At 41.4% G+C, this 18,802-nt stretch overlaps 1 protein-coding gene across 4 annotated transcripts in view; it reads right to left on the reverse strand.

Annotated features, from left to right (window-relative positions):
* BRD7 (bromodomain containing 7) overlaps positions 1-18,376 on the reverse strand; it is a 37,336-nt gene extending 18,960 nt beyond the window's left edge. For 2 of the 4 annotated variants that reach the window (XM_042968528.1, XM_042968527.1), the window contains exons 1-5: positions 18,127-18,376; positions 17,434-17,642; positions 4,906-5,035; positions 4,503-4,560; positions 1,899-2,043 (exon numbers count right to left, since the gene is read on the reverse strand). In XM_042968528.1, the coding sequence (XP_042824462.1) occupies positions 1,899-2,043; positions 4,503-4,560; positions 4,906-5,035; positions 17,434-17,642; positions 18,127-18,175 (591 nt within the window). In that variant the 5' untranslated portion in view covers positions 18,176-18,376. The remainder of the gene's footprint in view (positions 1-1,898; positions 2,044-4,502; positions 4,561-4,905; positions 5,036-17,433; positions 17,643-18,126) is intronic. The other 2 variants (XM_042968529.1, XM_042968530.1) reach the window with 2 other exon arrangements.
* Between the last annotated feature and the right edge of the window lie 426 nt (positions 18,377-18,802).

The following is an 18,802-nucleotide window of genomic DNA, read 5'->3' on the forward strand; positions in this document are numbered from 1 at the left end:
CCTCTCTCTCTGCTCTTCCCCTGCTTGTGCTCTGTCTCTTTCTCAAAAATAAATAAACATTAAAAAAACAAAGAATTACTAAATATACATTTTGGGAAACAAGGCAAGTGAGGGAGGACATCAGATGGCTATTACTTATACTAAATGACCACTGGGCCTATAACTGGCAAGAGAGTACTGGATCTGATAAGGCATTTGTAGATTCCATGAATCTTAACTGTCATGTGCTAGGCTTTATTGGACTTCGGGGTAATGGCACTTGGTCATTGAAAAAGCTGAATGACCTTTCTGCATACTTTCCATATAATTACAAAAAAAATCAAAAACCCAACTTGAACAGCCTAATAAGCTGAATAAGCTAATTAATATTACATTGGACTACTGGATTTTTCCCCAAAAGAAAACATACTCATGTAGAAAACTCTAAAACGTTGAAAATATTAGTTCATTCCACTTATGACAAATCTTAATCATTTGTGCAAAAACACTTAGGGGGCCCATTTCTATGGTCTCCTGTCATCGTAAGAGAAAGATCAGAAGAAAACTATTCACAAAAAGAAAAAAAAAAACCTGTGAAATTTTTTCCCATTAAGCAATAAGGAGGTCAGAAATATGCTGAAATAAACTGTTCTAGTCTAATTTTCACCAGATGAAAAGTTGGGAAAGCTTCCATTTCTCTGAACGTAATTCAGTTTTTTCAGAGTAAGTGGAATGTTATCTATGTAGTCAAATGGATAGCAAAGATAGAATTAAATGCTGGTTTTATTCATAAATCTCAACTGATACGTGGATGAAAAAAGGAAAAGGTAAAGATAATCTGTAACTGACTAGAGTCTAGTATTTAGATCAGGTGAATACTACAACGTTCATGCAGAAGAAATAAAGGCAAAATAGATATTATCTAAACCAGTTAAGTTTGTGGTGGTCTGACACAGAAAATTTCAAAAACCACGTGGTTCCTTCTCTTTGAGGATCAAAATGAAAAATTTACCATTGAAATCAACATATACCAAGGCTATTTAAAGATGGAAAACACTCCCATTGTAACATGAGACACACACATCATCCTGGTGGCTTATAGCTTCTTTATTTTTATTTTTTTTTAAGTTTATTTACATATTTCGAGAGTGAGCAAGTGAAGAGCAGAGAGGGAAAGAAGAAAAGAGAGAGAGAATACCAAGCAGGCTCCTTGCTGTCAGCACAGAGACTGATGTGGGGCTTGAACCCACGAACCATGAGATCATGACCCGAGACAAAATCAAGAGTCGGAAGCTTACGAACTGAATCATCCAGGCGCCCCTTCACTTTTAAAGTTTTTAATCTCCTTCTTCTCTTTTGAAGAAAATATGCTCAATAAGTCTAGCCAAACTGAACTCAGAAAGCAACTGACTTTCATCAAACTAGAACATGTAATTAAACTTTTGTTGACTATTTTCTGGACAGGCCAACTTATCCTCTATTTGAGAGACATGACTAGAAACAGAAAAGGAAACTACTCTGCCACAAATTTAAGTATCAATTTTATCTGCACTAGTCTGAAATTAAAAATCAGATACTTTTTCATTTTAAAGGTTGAGAATATATATTGTAGAACATATGAAATTCAAAATTTTTTCTAAAAATGTCCCAAAATAATAAAAGATAGCAGATGGCTTAGTTTGCCTGGTTGCCTATCAACAAGCTCTGAGACAAAAAAAAATACAAAGATTTTGGATATTAAGGTAAACTTAATTCTCTGCAAAATAAAAGGTCAATTAGAAAGTTTCCTAATACCAAACATGTAGATTTCTACCAAGATTTTGTACATACAGTATCCAAGACTCTCAATTGAACAGACATGTTACTTTGTATCCTAAGTTCGTCTATTTTCCAATCACGACATAAATAACTACAGTTACCTTCAGTTCTTCTATGGACTGGTAATCATTGTTCTTAATCTTTTCTTTCATGGTGCTAAAATCCATTGGATGCTTAATGATCATGGAGTAGCCAGGAGCAATAAAATCAGTCACAGGAAATGAAAAGAAAGCACTTGGGTCTTTTCTGTGAAGATACGCAAAGAGCAATCTTATTTCTACTACAAACAAATCTACTGGTCTAGGAGAAGTCACAGGAAAACTTTCAGATGTAAAAAGAATGTGTAGTATGCTAACATACTTTTCACTGAAAAGTGAAAGAATGATTTCAAAGACTAACAACTAATAACAAGGTGAAGATGTTTTACACACTAGTTGTACCTTTAAGACAGAATCTTTTAAGATATACATATCTAATTAGTTGGTAGCACCTCCCACATAGGGAAAAATGAAACAAAATAAAAAATCTAGACTAACTGACCAGTGTCTTGGCCTCTGGGACGTAAACCCTATGTACTTTTATCAACCATAGGGGAAAAGGCAGAAATAGTGACTATAAATGCACATCTGCAATCTTCCATGCTGATTTATAACTATAAGCTTGGACTCTTGGGGGGCCACAGGATTAATACATCTATGTAAAATATGTATATTTTCTTAATCAATGGATCCAACTTCTATTTCATCTACAGGGGAGAACTCAAAAACCTGATACTAAAAAGGTCCTCAAATTACCCCCAAACTTAAGAACCAGTGCTTTCTATCACAGGTTTTCAATTCTGGCTGTGCATCAGAACCAATAGAGGAGCCTTACAAAAAAAAAAAAATTCTAGTTGGGGGGTAGGGAGGGGAGGAGGAGGCTCAGCCTAGACCTATGACATCAGAATCTTTGGGGAAGGAGGGCTGGTGCAGACATTGGTACTTGTATGATTGAGTATTCCTATTAGTGTTGGAATATTTGGCATTGGTAACTCCAGTAGTGACAGGGTTGAGAACCATTGCTCTACAATTAGGTCATTAGACTGATTTTTTTTTCCTCTGGCAATTTGGCATACCAAAGTTTTCATACTGCAAATACTTCTATTAATAAAAATGGTTTAAAAAATAATAAAAGCAGCTTTTAATATGTATTTACCACATGCAGACCAAGTACTTGATTTATTTTATATGTAATCTTTATAAAAGCCACACAGGTGGTGGTATTCTCAGTTAGAAATGAGAAAACTAAGGCTCAGAGGGCAAATCATTTGTTCTAGATCATAAATGTGATAAAAGATAGAGTTGGAATATAACCTTAGATATTTGTTCTTCTCTAGCAGGATGCCTAAGCAATGAGATTAAAAAATAAAGAATAAGCAAAAATACTCAGTCTGGAACTGCTACATACAACTGTGTGCTGTCCACAGTAGTTACTATGAATAACAACACTAATCATCTCTGGAGGACCTCTTCAGAGCAAATTACCTACACCCCCTAAAATCAGTCATTTTAATATGGTCCTAATCAATTACATTATTTACCAGCATTTGTGCTGAGTCTTAAGGATAACGGATCTCTAAAGACTATTCAAAAAATGCGGCTCTGGGTTCTAATTCCCAAAGTGTTCTGAGAAATGTGAATATCCTTGGACTAAGAGAGACCTTGTTAAGTAGAATTCTTTTAAGGTAACATCATTAGCCTACATCCTGATCATGTCATAAGAAGAAAAATTTAAAAGGCAACCCCAACACTTCATAGTCGAGCATTACAATAGAGTTGGAATACCTAATGCTTACCTGTTCATATTTTTGGGACAAACAGTGAATGACTTATTCAAGTGTAAAGACTTGAGATATAATTTTCTCAATTACTCTGTAACACCAAAAAGGGAGTGAGGCCACTAACTTCTGATCTTAACTGCAAAGCTGAACAGGTGTTGAATACAGATAGCACTAGAGGCTTTCACTTACAAAATGATTTATAATATGTTCTGGGGTTGACACAGAAGTATAACAGTGAGAAGAAAATTCAGTATTTAGAATGCATGGCCTATACCCACGAATCCTCTGCAAATAATATAAATGTCTTTGGGTTGAAAACTCAAATTCTGAGTAAAGAAAAGTAGCAAAAATAAGTATTTTAATGAAGACTGAGTTATTCTTTTCCTCTTTAAGAACTTAACATTGGTTTAATCTAGATACTGAATTTTTTAGAACAAAATTTTGCATTTAAGAGAGGGCCACAAATCCTTCTTAGTTTCTTCTCCCAGACTTAATTATTGTTGAATATTCACAGCATGATAAGCATTAAACAAATATACAGAAGGTATTTTCATTTATTAGCAAAGTGAAAATATCTGTATTATTTATTCCTGGTTTAAAGCTTCAACATCAGAAGTTAGTTTAAAGAGAAATCTGCCATTAAGAATATTATGTAACACTCTTCAGGTTGCCAGTTAAAACAAACCAAAGGAGAACATTTAAAAGTCAGCTTCTTAAAGTACTTTCTATTGCCAGGCAAAATATTTATCATCCACTTTAAAATCAAGTACATTTGGATTTAGGCCATAAAAACGTGGCTTTAAATAATCAAAAATAGAGAAGTGGTTTGGATCCTATATTTCTCATTTTAATTTCCAAGTTAAAAAATATTGGAAAGAACATTTACCTCTGTAATTGTCTCATCAGTTGATTCAAAGCTTCTTGAAGGGGTGTCTGTTCTACTTCTAAAGTAAAGGAGAAAGGAAAAGAGTGTTTTCAAAAGGAAGATTCTAAAGAGTATTGTTTAGCTGATTTCTTTCCATATGACTTACCTCATACTCATCATTAAATGTCTCATACAGAAATTTCATTTATCTTACAAATATATTGAAGTACTAGAGTATCAATTCAAAATGGAAGCTACTTTAAAGCTCTTATGCAGTGACAGAAAATAGAAAACTTAAAAAAAAAAAATTCAATTATACAGCTTTTAATCTTAAAAGCTAAAACCCAGTCACCTTCCCGGGCTACAACCCTTAAAATAATTTCAGCTTCCTCATTCAAGTAAGTTAATTCAGACTTATTCCAACCTTCTTGTTTGGCTAAAGAGCTTGTGAGAGGCTTCTCAGGAGGCAAGTCTAATCTTACAGGGGCCTGGCACTGGAGATCTTTCTCTGTCTCATTCTCCACACGGTCCCGATCTCGCTTCTTTTTATCCTCCTAAATGGAACAAAGGGAAACAATTTAGAAATACTTCAGAATTAATACCTTTAAAACAAATAATTTCAGTGAAAACAAAAACAAGACACTACTTAAAAGAAAACAGATTTTTAATAATGAAATCTTAATGTATTTTATTGCCATCTACTGGAAAAGGAGAGAATAACAGCTGGGGGGGGAGGGTAGTGCTTCTATATAGTGCTTCTATATCCCAGAAATAATCAATTAGAAAAATAATACTATTCACAAAAGAAAACATACCTAGGAATAAATCTAATCAAAGATGTCCAATACCTTTTGGGAAAAATTATGAAACATTACTGAGAGGTCACTGTGGAAGACCTGAATAAAGGAGATATACCATGTTCATGAATTGATAGTCAATTCTCTCCCAAGTAATCTACAAATAAAATGTTATGATGGGGTGCCTGGGTGGCTCAGTCAGTTAAGCGACTGACTCTTAATTTCGGCTCAGGTCATGATCTCAGAATTCGTGGGATCAGGTTCTGCAATGGGCTCTGCACTGACAGTGCAAAGCCTGCCTGGGATTCTCCCTCTCCCTCTCTCTCTCTGCCCCTCCCCTGCCTGTGCACTCGCTCTCTCTCTCAACATTTAAAAATAAATAAATAAAATGTTATGTCAATCAAAATTGTAAGACAGAATTTCATGAAATTTGACAAGCCAATCATAAAATTTATCTTGAAGAGTGAATCATCAAGAATAATCCACACAGTTTTGAAAAAAGTCACAATAAGATGTGTTTTACCAGATAGTATTTGTAATACTAACTGGGGCAAACAGACCAATAGAGCAGATTACAGAGCACAGAAACAGACTCGTGCACAGACAAGTCTTGGTATATCAGGGGTGGCATTATAAATCAAGGACAAAAGGGCAGTGCTGGCACAACTGGTTATCTACATGAAAAAGAAAATAAAATTAGATCTCTACCTCATATTGTACACAAAAGGAAATTCCACACAGATTAAAGACTTAAATGTACAAAGCAAAGCTTTAAAATTTCAGATAAAAGTAAAGGATCTTTATGACCCAAGAGTAGAGAAGATTAGCTATCGACTGAGATAAAGTACTTGAAACACAGAAAACTCAAGAGTATTAACAAAAACTGTGCAAAGGGCATTTATTCAGGTAAAAAGGCAGATAACCCAATAGAAAATGAGTAAAGGATATCACAGGTAATTCCCAGAAACCTGAAATATCAAAAAACATGCCAACTAACTCAAGCTGCCTAGAACTCTGGGGATTATAAATGTTTGAAACTACAAGGCATTTCCTAGCTCTCCACGTGACAAAAAATAAAATGCCTGAAAATGTCAAGTTTTGATGAAAACAGAGAAATAGGGCTCTCACACCTTGCAGATGTGTAGGTAAATAAGTACAACCATTAGGAGAACAATTAATATTTTAAGGCTGAAGATGCCTTTACCCTACTTCTCAGCTTTTCTACTCCTGGGCATATACCCTAGAGAAACTTCTCTACATGGAAGGCAGGTATAAGAATATTTACTGCCACATTCTGAAATAGTAAAAAATTATGAACAATCCAATGCCTACTAAAAGGAAAATGGATTAATAAATTAGGACATTTACACAGCAGGTAAAATTTATAAGCTACAGTTACACTGTATCAAGATGTAGAGTGTTCAGAACTATAATTTCTAGAGATAAAAGTTGAGAATACTGTTACAATATTGGTTTTGTAGTTTGAAAATGTGTAAGTGTATATTATTTACAGATGTATGTGGAAGTGGTAAAATTACAAAAACAAGTATGCAACTGATACACAGGACGCTCACAATAATGGTGGTCTCCAGGGCAGAGAGAGAGGAGACAGAGGGAGAGGAATGGGATTCTGGAAGAATACACAGAAAGCTTCACCTGTATCTATATTCTAATTTCTTTCTCTCTCTTTCTTTCTTTCTTTCTTTCTTTCTTTCTTTCTTTCTTTCTCTCTCTCTCTCTCTCTCTCTTCCTCTCTTTCCCTTTCTCTCTCCCTTTCTTTTTCCCTCTCTCTCTCCACTTCTTTCTTTCTTTCTTTTCTTTCTTTCTTTCTTCCTTTCTTTCTTTCTCTTTCCTTTTCTTTCTTTCAGTATTTATTTGGAGAGAAAGACACAGCAGGTGAACAGGGGAAGGCAGAGAGAGGGGGAGGGAGAATCCCAAGCAGGCCCTGTGCTGTCAGCAGGGCTCCATCCCATGGCCCTGGGATCATGACCTGAGCCAAAATCAAGAGTCAGATGCTCAACCGACTGAGCCACCCAGGTGCCCCTATTTCTTTACAAAAACAAACAAAAAGCCAAAGCCAAAAACCAAAAAATCAAGTAAAAGGTAAAAAAAAGCTAAAGCTGGATGGTTGGTATCCAGGTGCTAGTTTTATTATTGTGTTTTTTTTTTTAAATTAAATTTTTACTAAAATTGTCTAAAAATGTCTATTTTATGCCTTTGAGAATCAAGCTTCTCAATAGGATCTTATCGACTCCAAAACTATTTTCTTGGCTTATGTCCTAATTTATTGTCCTAGTATCCAGAGCAGTGGTTCTCAAAGTGTGCTCCCTGACCAGCACCATCAGCATTATCTGGGAAGTTGCCAGAAGTGCAAATTCTGAGTGCCCATTATGGATCTCAAGCTTCAGTGTACAGCAGAATCATCTGAAGGTCTTGTTAAAACACTAATGTCTTGGCCCTGTTTCCAGGATTACCCATCCAGTAGGTCTAAGGCAGAGCCTATGAGTCTGCATTAATAACAAGTTTCCAGGCCTTGTGGGTGTTGCTGCTATAGGAATCACACTTTCAGGATCACGGATACAGAGCTTCTATTCTCAGTGTCCAAAGCATCTAATACAGAATATATGACTGGTTTAAAGGCTCCAGAGAAAAATGCTATATAAACTGTACTCATAGTGCTCTTGATCTCAGTCATCATCAAGTTGATTGGTGTCTATTTTTATGACTTCATGCCATACTCTAGAGCAGCAAATTTTGATTCTGGGAAGTTTTGTGGGTTTTTTGCCATCAATCAGAACAACTGGCATCAATCTTTTGTAGGCTGGAAAATTTCCTTCTGTTCAATGGAAAAAGACCCCCTAGAGACACAGATTCCTTCCTATGAAATGTAAATTGTGAAGTGAGGACAGTTGCAAGGCAATAAGCACTCTCCTAGGTGGAAAGAACCAGGGCTATAGTGCCAGGAATCTAGAGCAGGAGTTGGCAAACTTTTTTTGGTAGATGGCCAGACAGCATATAATTTAGCTGTGTGGTCCTAAGGTCCCAACTACTAACCTTTGCTGTTGTGGCGTGAAAGCAGCCCTACCCAATACATAAATGAATGGGTGTGGCCGTATTCCAACAAAACTTTATTTATAAACCCAGGTGCACTGGCCATGGTTTGCTGACCCATGGTCTATGGGCTCAAGTTCTAGCCCCAGCCTCATCCTTAACACACAGTGACCTTCTTAAGCAATTCACTTATTCTCATCAGGCCTCTCATCACCCACAAGATAGAGATTTAACTGTTGATTTTATCTATCTTAGAATCAATGGAATGGTGAAATGAGGTCAAGAAATAGAAAAGTTGAAAAAATACCAAAGGATGGTGCTACCTGGTCACTTTATCCTGTCAGCCTGGTCTACGTTAACCACCTTAATATTCAGAATGGCAAGAGAACATAACCTTCTGGGCTACAGTCCAAAAGAGAAAAAGAATACAAAAACCTATACTTGGAAAGCACCCTAAACTGCATGGATATTCAGTAACATGTTACTGCCAGACTAGGAATTAGGAGACCTGCCTTCTAGTTTACCAGAATGTGACCCTGAACAAGTTATCCCACTCACTCACTCAGTTTCACCCACAAAACAAGAGGCTTTGACCTCTACACTTCTCTCTCCACTTAAAATTCTGATTCCAACCTTCTAATTTTCTTCATGATTCAGAACATAGTTAAAGAATCTTACTGAGAACGTCCCTTACTAAAGTCTCACAGATATGTAAAACCAAAACTTAATACAGTTATGCTTAACAGTTAACGCATTTTGCCAATTACATATAGAAAACGACACAAAGATACTGGAGCCATTTAACTTTAGGTAGCCAAGGAAGAAGGGTTTACAGTTACAGTTTATAAATAGGCTCAGATTCTGGCTTTGCCACTTATTTGCCATGAAATTATGGATAAACTATATAATTTGGGGGAGGGGACTAATTTTCTTATCTTTGCAATACAATACATACCTCAGAAGATTGTTCTGAGGATGAAATAAGACAGTATATGTGAAATTTCAGCGAAGCACTTGCCCATACTGTACATTCATTCATGCATTCAATAAAAAAATAAGGTTCTACCGTATAGATAAACACTGGTGGAGAACACACACACACAGCCCTGCCCTTAGGAAGCTGACAGTGTAACAGCAGAGACACACATTAAACAACTCATTAAAAAGACCCAAACAGAATCCATGGAGAGAATAACTGTTGGGTGAATCTAATTTAGACTGGACAAGTGTGGGAAGACTTCTACGAGGAAGTAACATCTGAGCTGAGATCTGAAGGACAGAATTTAGCCAGGCTGGGGGTGGAGGTGGGTGGGTGGAAACAGCATTCCAGGCAGAGGAAATATCCTGTGCGCAAGAAGGTCCAGGCAGGAGAGAGGAACAGCGGCTATTTCTGTAACTACAAACACACTGTACTTAATTTCAGACTCTAATTTATTCACAACTCAATGGCAAGTTATTAATTTGTGAATGACCCTTCTGAAGCAAATCTTTGCTCATATTATTAATATTATTAACACTCATTGCACTATAAACACATCTGCCTCCTCACTAGAGTTCCTGTGGGCAGGGTCCCATGTCATTTTTAGTGCTGTACCTCCAAGCTCAACAATGCCTTATGCATAATACTTGCAGAATTAATTAATTACAGGAGGCAGCATGGAATGGGAATGTGAAAGCACACAAATTAACAGCTGAAGTCCTTAGTGATAAGTACTGTCTTTCAGCTACTTTTGGAAGGGATATAGATACAGATACAGAGATTTCTAGCTATACTCAAATAATGCTCCCAATCCGCAAAACAATTTTAGAATTTAACAGGTGATTTTGAATTTAATTGAAAAATCAGTCTTACTACCTCAAAGTGACACCTCATTTTTGGCCTTAGATTGAAGACAGCATGTGCTGCCTATTTAGTCTGTACCTATGATGCCTTTCCCCGGCTCCCCAAGGGAAAACAAGAAACAATTTCCCCTGGACTCCCAGAACATACCTTTATTCATACCTCTACTAGAATTTACCAGGCCATGAAGTTTAGCTCTCCTTTCACATCTGATTCCCCAGCCCAACTCTGAGCTCCTCCTGTAGGGCAGGAACTGTATTTTATTTACCTTCATCATTTGAGTCTAATAACAGAGTCTGGCATGTAAGAGGTGCCTGGTAAACGTCTGTTGAGTAAATAAATGAATAAACAGCCTTTCCATCAGAGAAGCAACACTACTCTTACACTCATAACAGTCTTTCTTTCTCTAGAGGTGCCTGGCCGACTCATCTGGAAGAGCGTGTGACTCGTGATCTTGGGGTTGTGGGTTTGTGCCCCATTTTGGGTGCAGAGATTACTATAAAAAAGTAGGGGCATGTAGGTGGCTCATTTGGAAGCACATTTGACTCGATCTCAGGATCATGAGTTCAAGCCCCACGCTGGGTGTGGAGCCTACTTAAACAAACAAACTTTAGGGGCACCAGGCTGGCTCAGTTGGATGAGCATGTGACTCTTGTTATGGGAGTTGTAAGTTTGAGCCCCACAATGGGTACAGAAATTACTAAAAAAATAAATAAAAATAAATAATAATAAACCTTTTTTTTTTTTTTTTTTTTTAAAAAGAGGACAACCTCCAGAGGAAACCAGAGTGGGAGGATTTTCTGCTGGGAGATCCTGGCTTTGGCAGATGTCATACCAAACAAATCAATGAGTTGTGTTTTGACAGAATTTCCATTTTGCTTAATGATTACAGTCATCCATTTTTTCTCTCTAGTTATGAGCTACCTCATCCTCTATGCCTTAGTTAACTCAGCAGTAAAATGAGATACTAACAGCACCTACTCCACAGAGCTATTTGTAAGAATTAAAATAGTAAATGTAAAGAACTCAGAACTGTGCCTGGCATACAGTAAACGCTCGAATGTTAATTTTTTTTTTTTGGTTGTTGTTTTTTTATTTTGAGACAGAGAGAGAGAGAGAGGGGGCATGTGCACATGCAAGCAGGGGAAGGGCAGAGAGAGAGAAAGAAAGAGAGAAAGTGAGAGAGAATCCCAAGTGGACTCTGCACTGTCAGCACAGAGCCCAATGTGGAGCTTGAACTCATGGACTGAAACCATGACCTGAGCCGAGGCTGGATGCTTAACCAACTGAGCCACACAGGTGCCCCATGATTCCTTACCTGTAATCGTACAAGATGAAAAGAATATCCCTATATTACAATAATAGCTCAGAGTACATAGTTTATCCCATTGCTTGAACATGTGGTGTAACATCATTATATTCTGATTTTTCAAGACCAGCTCAAATGCAACCGCCTAAGCAAAATCTTCTGTGATTCCCCCCACCCAGCCCCAGGGACTCTCAAGAGACTCAGAACTGGAACGCCCCCTCTGTTAAGGGCACTGATTTTAATTTTCCATGTACTGTGAAGGGTGTGGAGGTCAGTGTCCATTTTAACAACTCTTTCACACTACAGACCTATTTAAGGGGCAGGGTTTGAGTTCCTGTTCTGGCACTGATTATGCAACTCTGAGCAAGTGACTAAGCTCTCTGAGCCTTAAGTTTTCTCATCTGTAAAAGAGAAGACAGGATGATCTGGCACTTCTACTTTTGGATATATATCCAAAAGAACTGAAAGCAAGTTCTCAAAGAGATACTTACATACTCGGGTTAACAACAGCATTATTTACAATAGCCAAGAAATAGAAGCAAACCAAAAATCCACTGACATTTAAAAATTTTTAATTTGAGAGAGAGAGCATGCAAGCGGGGGTGGCGGGGAGACAGGGAGAGGGAGGGAGGAGGGAGGGGGTAGGGGGTAGGGGGTAGGGAGGGGGGATAGGGAGAGGGAGAGGGAGAGGGAGAGGGAGGGGGGGAGGGGAGGGAGGGGGAGGGGGAGGGGGAGGGGGAGGGGGAGGGAGAGAGAGAGAGAATCTTAAGCAGGCTCCACACTCAGTGCAGAGCCCCACGCAGGGCTCAGCCCCACGACCCTGGGATCAAGACCTGAGCTGAAATCAAGGGTCAGATGCTCCACCAACTGAGCCACCCAGGCATCCCACAGAATTTTACTTATTGCCCCTCAGTTTTACTTCATTGTCCTCTCATGCTTATATTACTAGACCAAATGATAGGAGCATTTATTCATCAGCTGTTATTTTATTTATTTAAAGTTTATTTATCTTGAGAGAGGGAGAGACAGTGTGTGTATGCATGAGAGGGGGAAAGGCAGAGAGAGAGGGAGGGAAGGAGAATCCCAAGCAGACTCCACACTGTCAGTGAGGGGCTCGAACTCACAAACTGGGAGATCATGAACTTAGCTGAAATTAAGAGTTAGATGCTTAACTGACTGAGCCAGGTGCCTTATATATTTTTTATATGATGTGGAAATTGGAAATAAAGGACTTGCAAATGTAAAGCTGAATCTTTAGGAAATACATTAAGAGTTATGCCAGCACACAAATTCTTTGCCAATCACTCAGCATTCGAATGCTCAGGGGGAAAAACTAGCCAACACACTTTCAGAGGGGTGGTATCTAGATCATGGCCTGATTAAAACAAAGGGATGCTGTACTCATAATGTTCTGGCTGGTATTAAATGCCACTATGCTACACAGAGAAATACTATCGATCGTAACTGCTTGGCCATTTTAAACTAATATAACCAGGGCCTTTCCTACTCAAGAGAAGAAACTCATTTAACTCCAACACCTTTGAAAAATTATAGGGTTTTATGTTGTAAGTGTGTGTGCTTCCCCCAAACTTTACCTTTTCCTTTTTTTCCCTAAGTAACAGATTCCCGATCTTTATTAGGGTACAAAGCCCCACCTCCTTCTCCAACTAAAAGACATTTCCCAGCCTCCCTAGCAGCTAGGGTGGCCATGTGGTTAAGTTGTAGCTGATGAAACACAAGCAGAAGTTATGTATGCCTTTCAGAAAAACGCTTTAAAATGGCAAGTTTTATCCTTTCCCTGCATCCTTCCTTCTTCCTGCCACATAGAATGGCCAAAAGAATCACCAGTCCCTTAGAACCACACATACCCCAGCCCCTTCCAGGCCCATGTCTGTTACACAGCTGCTTCTCCCCAAGAAGAGACCAGAGGCAACTGCTGTTCCTAAAATTCCCTAGAGATCCAGAACGTAGCTCAGAGAGGAGCGTCCGGAAGTCTCCCTTCCTAGACAACACTAGTAGAAGAACCCCCTCCCCCATCCCTGGTCTGACCTGCAAAGAAGGGATGGCCCAAACAGCCTCTACAGAACCAATGACACCCCAGAGAATCTGGAATGTCCCATGGTCTCTGAGTCCTGGGGAAACGGGACCTTGGGCAAATTCACTTCACTTCTGAGTTTCCACATTACCTTTTATAAAACGGAAACCAACCTACTTGTCCTATTCTGCAGGGTGTTACGTCCAAGTAAGACTATGGATGCAAAAGCATCTTAATTTACAAGGTAATCGAAATATAATGAAGGCTAATGACATTTCGAGCCACAGTCAAGAAAGGGCAGAGTGGCTGGAACACAGGGGAGAATTCCAGGAACTTATCCTGAAGATATCCTTACAAAAGTATACAAAGATTTGTGTACACAAGGCTCAATGAAGCTTTACTTGTAACATTTAAATGTAGTATCAAATAAAATATGGTACATCAATATAACAAAATACTACGCAGTTAATAAAAGGAATGAGACAATTGATAAAAGAAGAAATGAAGAACATGAGTGTATCAGCTGGCATTATGGTGCCAGAACTAAAATCAGAAGTGGTTAAAAGGGGTGACCTCAACTTCCAGTTAAATGAGATGAACAAAGTACAGACGAGATGACAGGGGATGAAAGATACCCACACATTTGGGAGATGAAAGGCAAGCGTAGGAGCGTGCAGATCACGGAAAGCAAGAGACCTCCTGCATGCAGAAGTGGACAGCTAGAGAAAAGTTCAAACCTGAGAAACCTGGAAAGCTCACACTTGGAGACATAAGGGACCAGAGTCTCCAGACAGCATACCAGCCAGAAGTGGGGAGAGATGCTGGACTGAATGCAGAGCACTGGGTGGTAGGACCTTCAGTCCCCTTCCCTGGCTGGCCCCCAAAATACCAGCAGCCAGGTAAAATCCTTGTCCAAGAAGGGACTTTTCTCTGGAGAACAGACGTTTGGGGGTTCCCCAATGGAATGATCAGGTCTTTGTTTAGTGACTCTAGAGCTAGAAAACTAAATACAAAGTACCTATTCATACTTTAATTAAGTACTTTAATTAAAGTATTTATTAATCAGCCCTTTTGTGTTTCACACTGAAATACAGACTAGGAAGGCGCAACAGGTATCTAAGGGATGCCGTTAACATAAAAGGAGGAGACCAAGAAAATAAACTGAAGAACTGGAGATACAAAGCAAGGAGCAAAAGAAAACTTAAAAGGAAAAAAAAAAAATATCCTCAGAGAAAAAAAAGAAGATACTGCATAGAAAAATAAGAACAGGGTGCTATAAAAACAAGGACAACTAGGGGTGCCGGCGTGGCTCAGTTGGTTAAGTGTTGGGACTTCAGTTCAGGTCATAATGTCACGGTTCATGAGTTCGAGCCCCACACGGGGCTTGCTGCTGTCCGCGCAGAGCCCGCCTCAGATCCTCTGTTCCCCTCTCTCTCTGCCCCTCCCTCCGCTCACACTTGCTCTCTCAAAAATGAATAAACATTTATTATTTTTAAAAAAAGGACTAGAGAACAAGACGCTTTTATTTTTTTTTAAATTTTTTTAACGTTTATTTATTTTTGAGACAGAGAGAGACAGAGCATGAAATGGGGAGGGGCAGAGAGAGAGGGAGACACAGAATCAGAAACAGGCTCCAGGCTCTGAACTGTCAGCACAGAGCCCGACGCGGGGCTCGAACTCACGGACCGCGAGATCATGACCTGAGCCGAAGTCGGCCGCTCAACCGACCGAGCCACCCAGGCGCCCCGAGAACAAGATGCTTTTAAAATTCTAGGACACAATAAGTCTCAATCTGGCATTCCATGCGGAGTCAAACCATCCATCTATATGAGACTATAGGATGTAGAATAAAGATATTCAAACACATAAGGACTTCCAAAACCTACCTCCTATGAATGGTTTCCTAGGAACTTCCTAGAGTTAAGAATCCACCACAATAAGGGAGCAAATCAAGAAGACATGGGATCCAGGAAAGAAGCAAAGGAGGATCCCAGAAGGCCTAGAGGACTCAACCAGACTAGACAGCGCAGGAGGGCACAGAGGGCTCCAAGATAGAGGTCTCAAGAAAAGGAGAACTGTTTGACCATGTGAAAAACAGAAATCAGACGGGTTTCATAAATCTGTCAGTTTGGGAAGATTTGGTACACAATAACCAAACAAATGAAAGCAATTAACAAAAGACCAAGTTCGGCTCTATATTTGCTATACTTGTCACCAGTGAAAAACAATGAAACACTGAATACTGATTTAACCAACAACTGTGATACATCCACGCTGGAAGAATGGAGGGAGGGAAATCGGGGGTGTGAAGCGGTACTGGACTGCTGACTTAAGTTCTCACCTTCTGTAACTTACCAGTAAAAGGTGTACTGATAAGTCAGGAAATAACATAAACTACATTTAAAAAAGGACACAAATACCCAAAGGAAAAAAACTAAAACATTTTGGAAGTAAAACTCTCCACTGGAGCAGGAGACTGCTTTTGTGTAAAAGCTCTGAAGTACTCTTGACTTTTGAAAACTATGTTCATTGGGGTGCCTGGGGGGCTCGGTCAATTAAGCGTCGACTTCGGCTCAGGTCACGATCTCACGGTCTGTGGGTTCAGGCCTGGCGTCGGGCTCTGTGTTGACAGCTCAGAGCCTGGAGCCTGCTTCAGATTCTGTGTCTCCCTCTCTCTCTCAAAAATAAATGAACATTAAAAAAAAAATTAAAAACTATGTTCACAAACTACTTTACAAGTAAGAAAAAAACCCAGCTTGTTACTTTTTAAAAATTTTTTTGAATGTTTATTTTTGAGAGAGAGACAGAGTGCAAGCCGGGGAGGGGCAGAGAGCGAGGGAGGCACAGAATTGGAAGCAGGCTCCAGGCTCTGAGCCCGACGCGGGGCTCGAACTCACGAGCTGCTGCCTGAGTCAGACACCCAGGTGCCCTCCAACTGGTTATCTCTAGTGGGAGGGACTGTATGAGGGACTAGGGTGAGGAAAAATTTCCTCCTTTTGGTTCACTCTGTATTGTTTGAATTTCTTAAAAAAAAAAAAATCACACGCACGTAATAGTTTTTATAACTTAGCAAAAGAAAACATTATATAGTTCTATATATTGTCACAATCCAGCCAAAGGCAATTAAGAACTGAGGCAGAAAATAACGGATTTAGGAAATTCTAAACAGAGGGTCTCTAAGATTTCGTGACTTATCAAGGTATTTAATCACATGGAATAGAACACTTCTGTTACGTATATACACATAGAAGTTATAAAACTAATTTATGGAAATCTATCTTCAAGGTACAGTAACTGATTTAATAAACCACTCAGTGACAGGTTAAATCTGGGAAGTGCAGAAGTCTAGGCTAATTCCGGGCACGTTTGCCGAGCCTGTGAACCAAGACAGCGGCTACCTTCCCCCCCCTTTTCTGTGATGGTTAGGAAAATGCCAATTTTTACCACTGGCGTCACGTCCCTTAAAGGTCTCTGATCAGATTTCCTCTTCAACGGATTCACGTTTTAAGATGCAAACTGCTCATTATATATCTGGCATTACAGTATTGACCTCGGAGCAAAGTCTGAACCCCGACGCGTCCCGTTCGCTTTTGAAACGACTATTGTTGTTGACAAAGCTGAGGCTGCTTCGAGCACGACTTCTACTTTTCCTAGATGGGCAAATGCTCTTTGACGCGGCTCTTGAAAATCAGGACTCAGCTGTGAGTGTAACTAAGTATAAATAAATCAAGAGTTGCTGAAACTCCCAAATGATTCATGTTTCTAGGCTGCCCTGCTCTTCCTCAAAACAAGACAGCCGTAAAGGCGTTTCAGCGTCTCGCCAGACACAGAGAGAGAATCAAGTTAGGTTGGCAGCGGGAGGCGGGAACTCTTAAAAAGTGGCACCACCAGCAAAGCCGAAGCACCGCAGCCACGTTTACCTTTACTCGTCTCCGTTTTCTCCCCTTTTCTTCTCCTGGAACCTGCTTCTCTCCTTTCTTCCTCTTTTTCCGCTTTCTGTCCTTGTGTTTGTCATGATCGTTTTTGTCCTCGAAGAGGCTTGAGTCGTGCCCCGAGCTGCCCGTGGAGAGCTCGGTGACTTCGTTCCCTCCCACTTTGAGGACCAGCTTCAAGGGCTTCTCTACATACTCTTAAACAAAAGGACAGAGCCTCGATTACGGGCGGGACGCGCCGGCCAGCATCCACGATGCAGAGGCACCGCGGGCAGGGGGACGGGCAGGGGGAGAAGGGGGAGCCACTGCCGGGGCGGCTTTGGGCGCGCAGTGGGCGCCCCGCGAAGCACCTGTTGACTGACGGTCACTCGCCGAATGTGTGCCCCGAACGCTGCGGGCCTCTGGGGGCCGTCTCACACCTCCCAACAAGAGCCCCGCCGGGGGGGGGGGGGTTAGGGGTCCCGGGTTCGAATGCCGCCCCCGCCTGGGGGGGGGGGTCTGCGCGGCCTCCCGCGGGCCGCGCCCCCTTCGCGGGTCCCCGGCCTGCCCGTGGGAGGTGCGGCCCCCGGCCCGCCTCGGGAGCTCGAGGGTGGTCTCGAAGGAGCGAGAACCCGCCCCCCCCACCCCCGCCACATACACACTCCCCAGAGCCGCCGCCCCCCACCGCGGCCAGCTCCTCACCCTCGTAGAGGTGTTTGTCCGACTTGTGCTTCTTGTGCTTCTTGCCCATGTCGGACCGGGCCCCGGTGCCCGCCCCCCGCGCCAGGCCCAGGCCGTGCGGCGCCGCTTCCGGTCCGGGCCAGGCGAGCGGAGGGCGGGAGCGGGGCCCGCGAGACCCCGCGCCCCGAGGCAGGGGGACGGCGTGCGCCGGGCGGCGCGAGGCCCCTCACCAGAAGACTGCGCGCGAGACCCGGCCGGAGCCCGAGAGCGGCGGCGAGGCGGCGAGCGGCCGGCGTTGAGGCGGGAGAGAGGGTCCGCGGAGCGCGCAGGGTGCTGCTGGCTGCCCGTGGCGGCTCCTGGCGGCTGGAGGTGGCGCCGCAGCCCGCGCCCCGGGGGCGGGGCTGGGGGCGGGGCCGGGGGCGGGGCGGCGTCCATGGCTCAGAGTCCCCCTGCCCTCTGCTCTCAGGTCTCCCTCCGTTCCTGTCCTTTCTCTTTTTCCTTCTTTTCCCCTCTCTTCCTTCCATCTCTGTCTTTCTTCCCTCCCTCCTTTATCTCTGTTTCTCTCTCCACTTCTCTCTCGCTTCTCTCTCGCTTCCTCTCTCTTTCCCTCTTCTCGCCTCTCTTCCTCCCTTCCCTCTGTGTCTCTTCCCTTCCTCCCTTCTCTCCTTTCTCTGTCTCTCTGAGATTGAGACTCAGT

Source organism: Panthera tigris, chromosome E2, assembly GCF_018350195.1.
Source record: "Panthera tigris isolate Pti1 chromosome E2, P.tigris_Pti1_mat1.1, whole genome shotgun sequence".
NCBI lineage: Eukaryota > Metazoa > Chordata > Mammalia > Carnivora > Felidae > Panthera > Panthera tigris.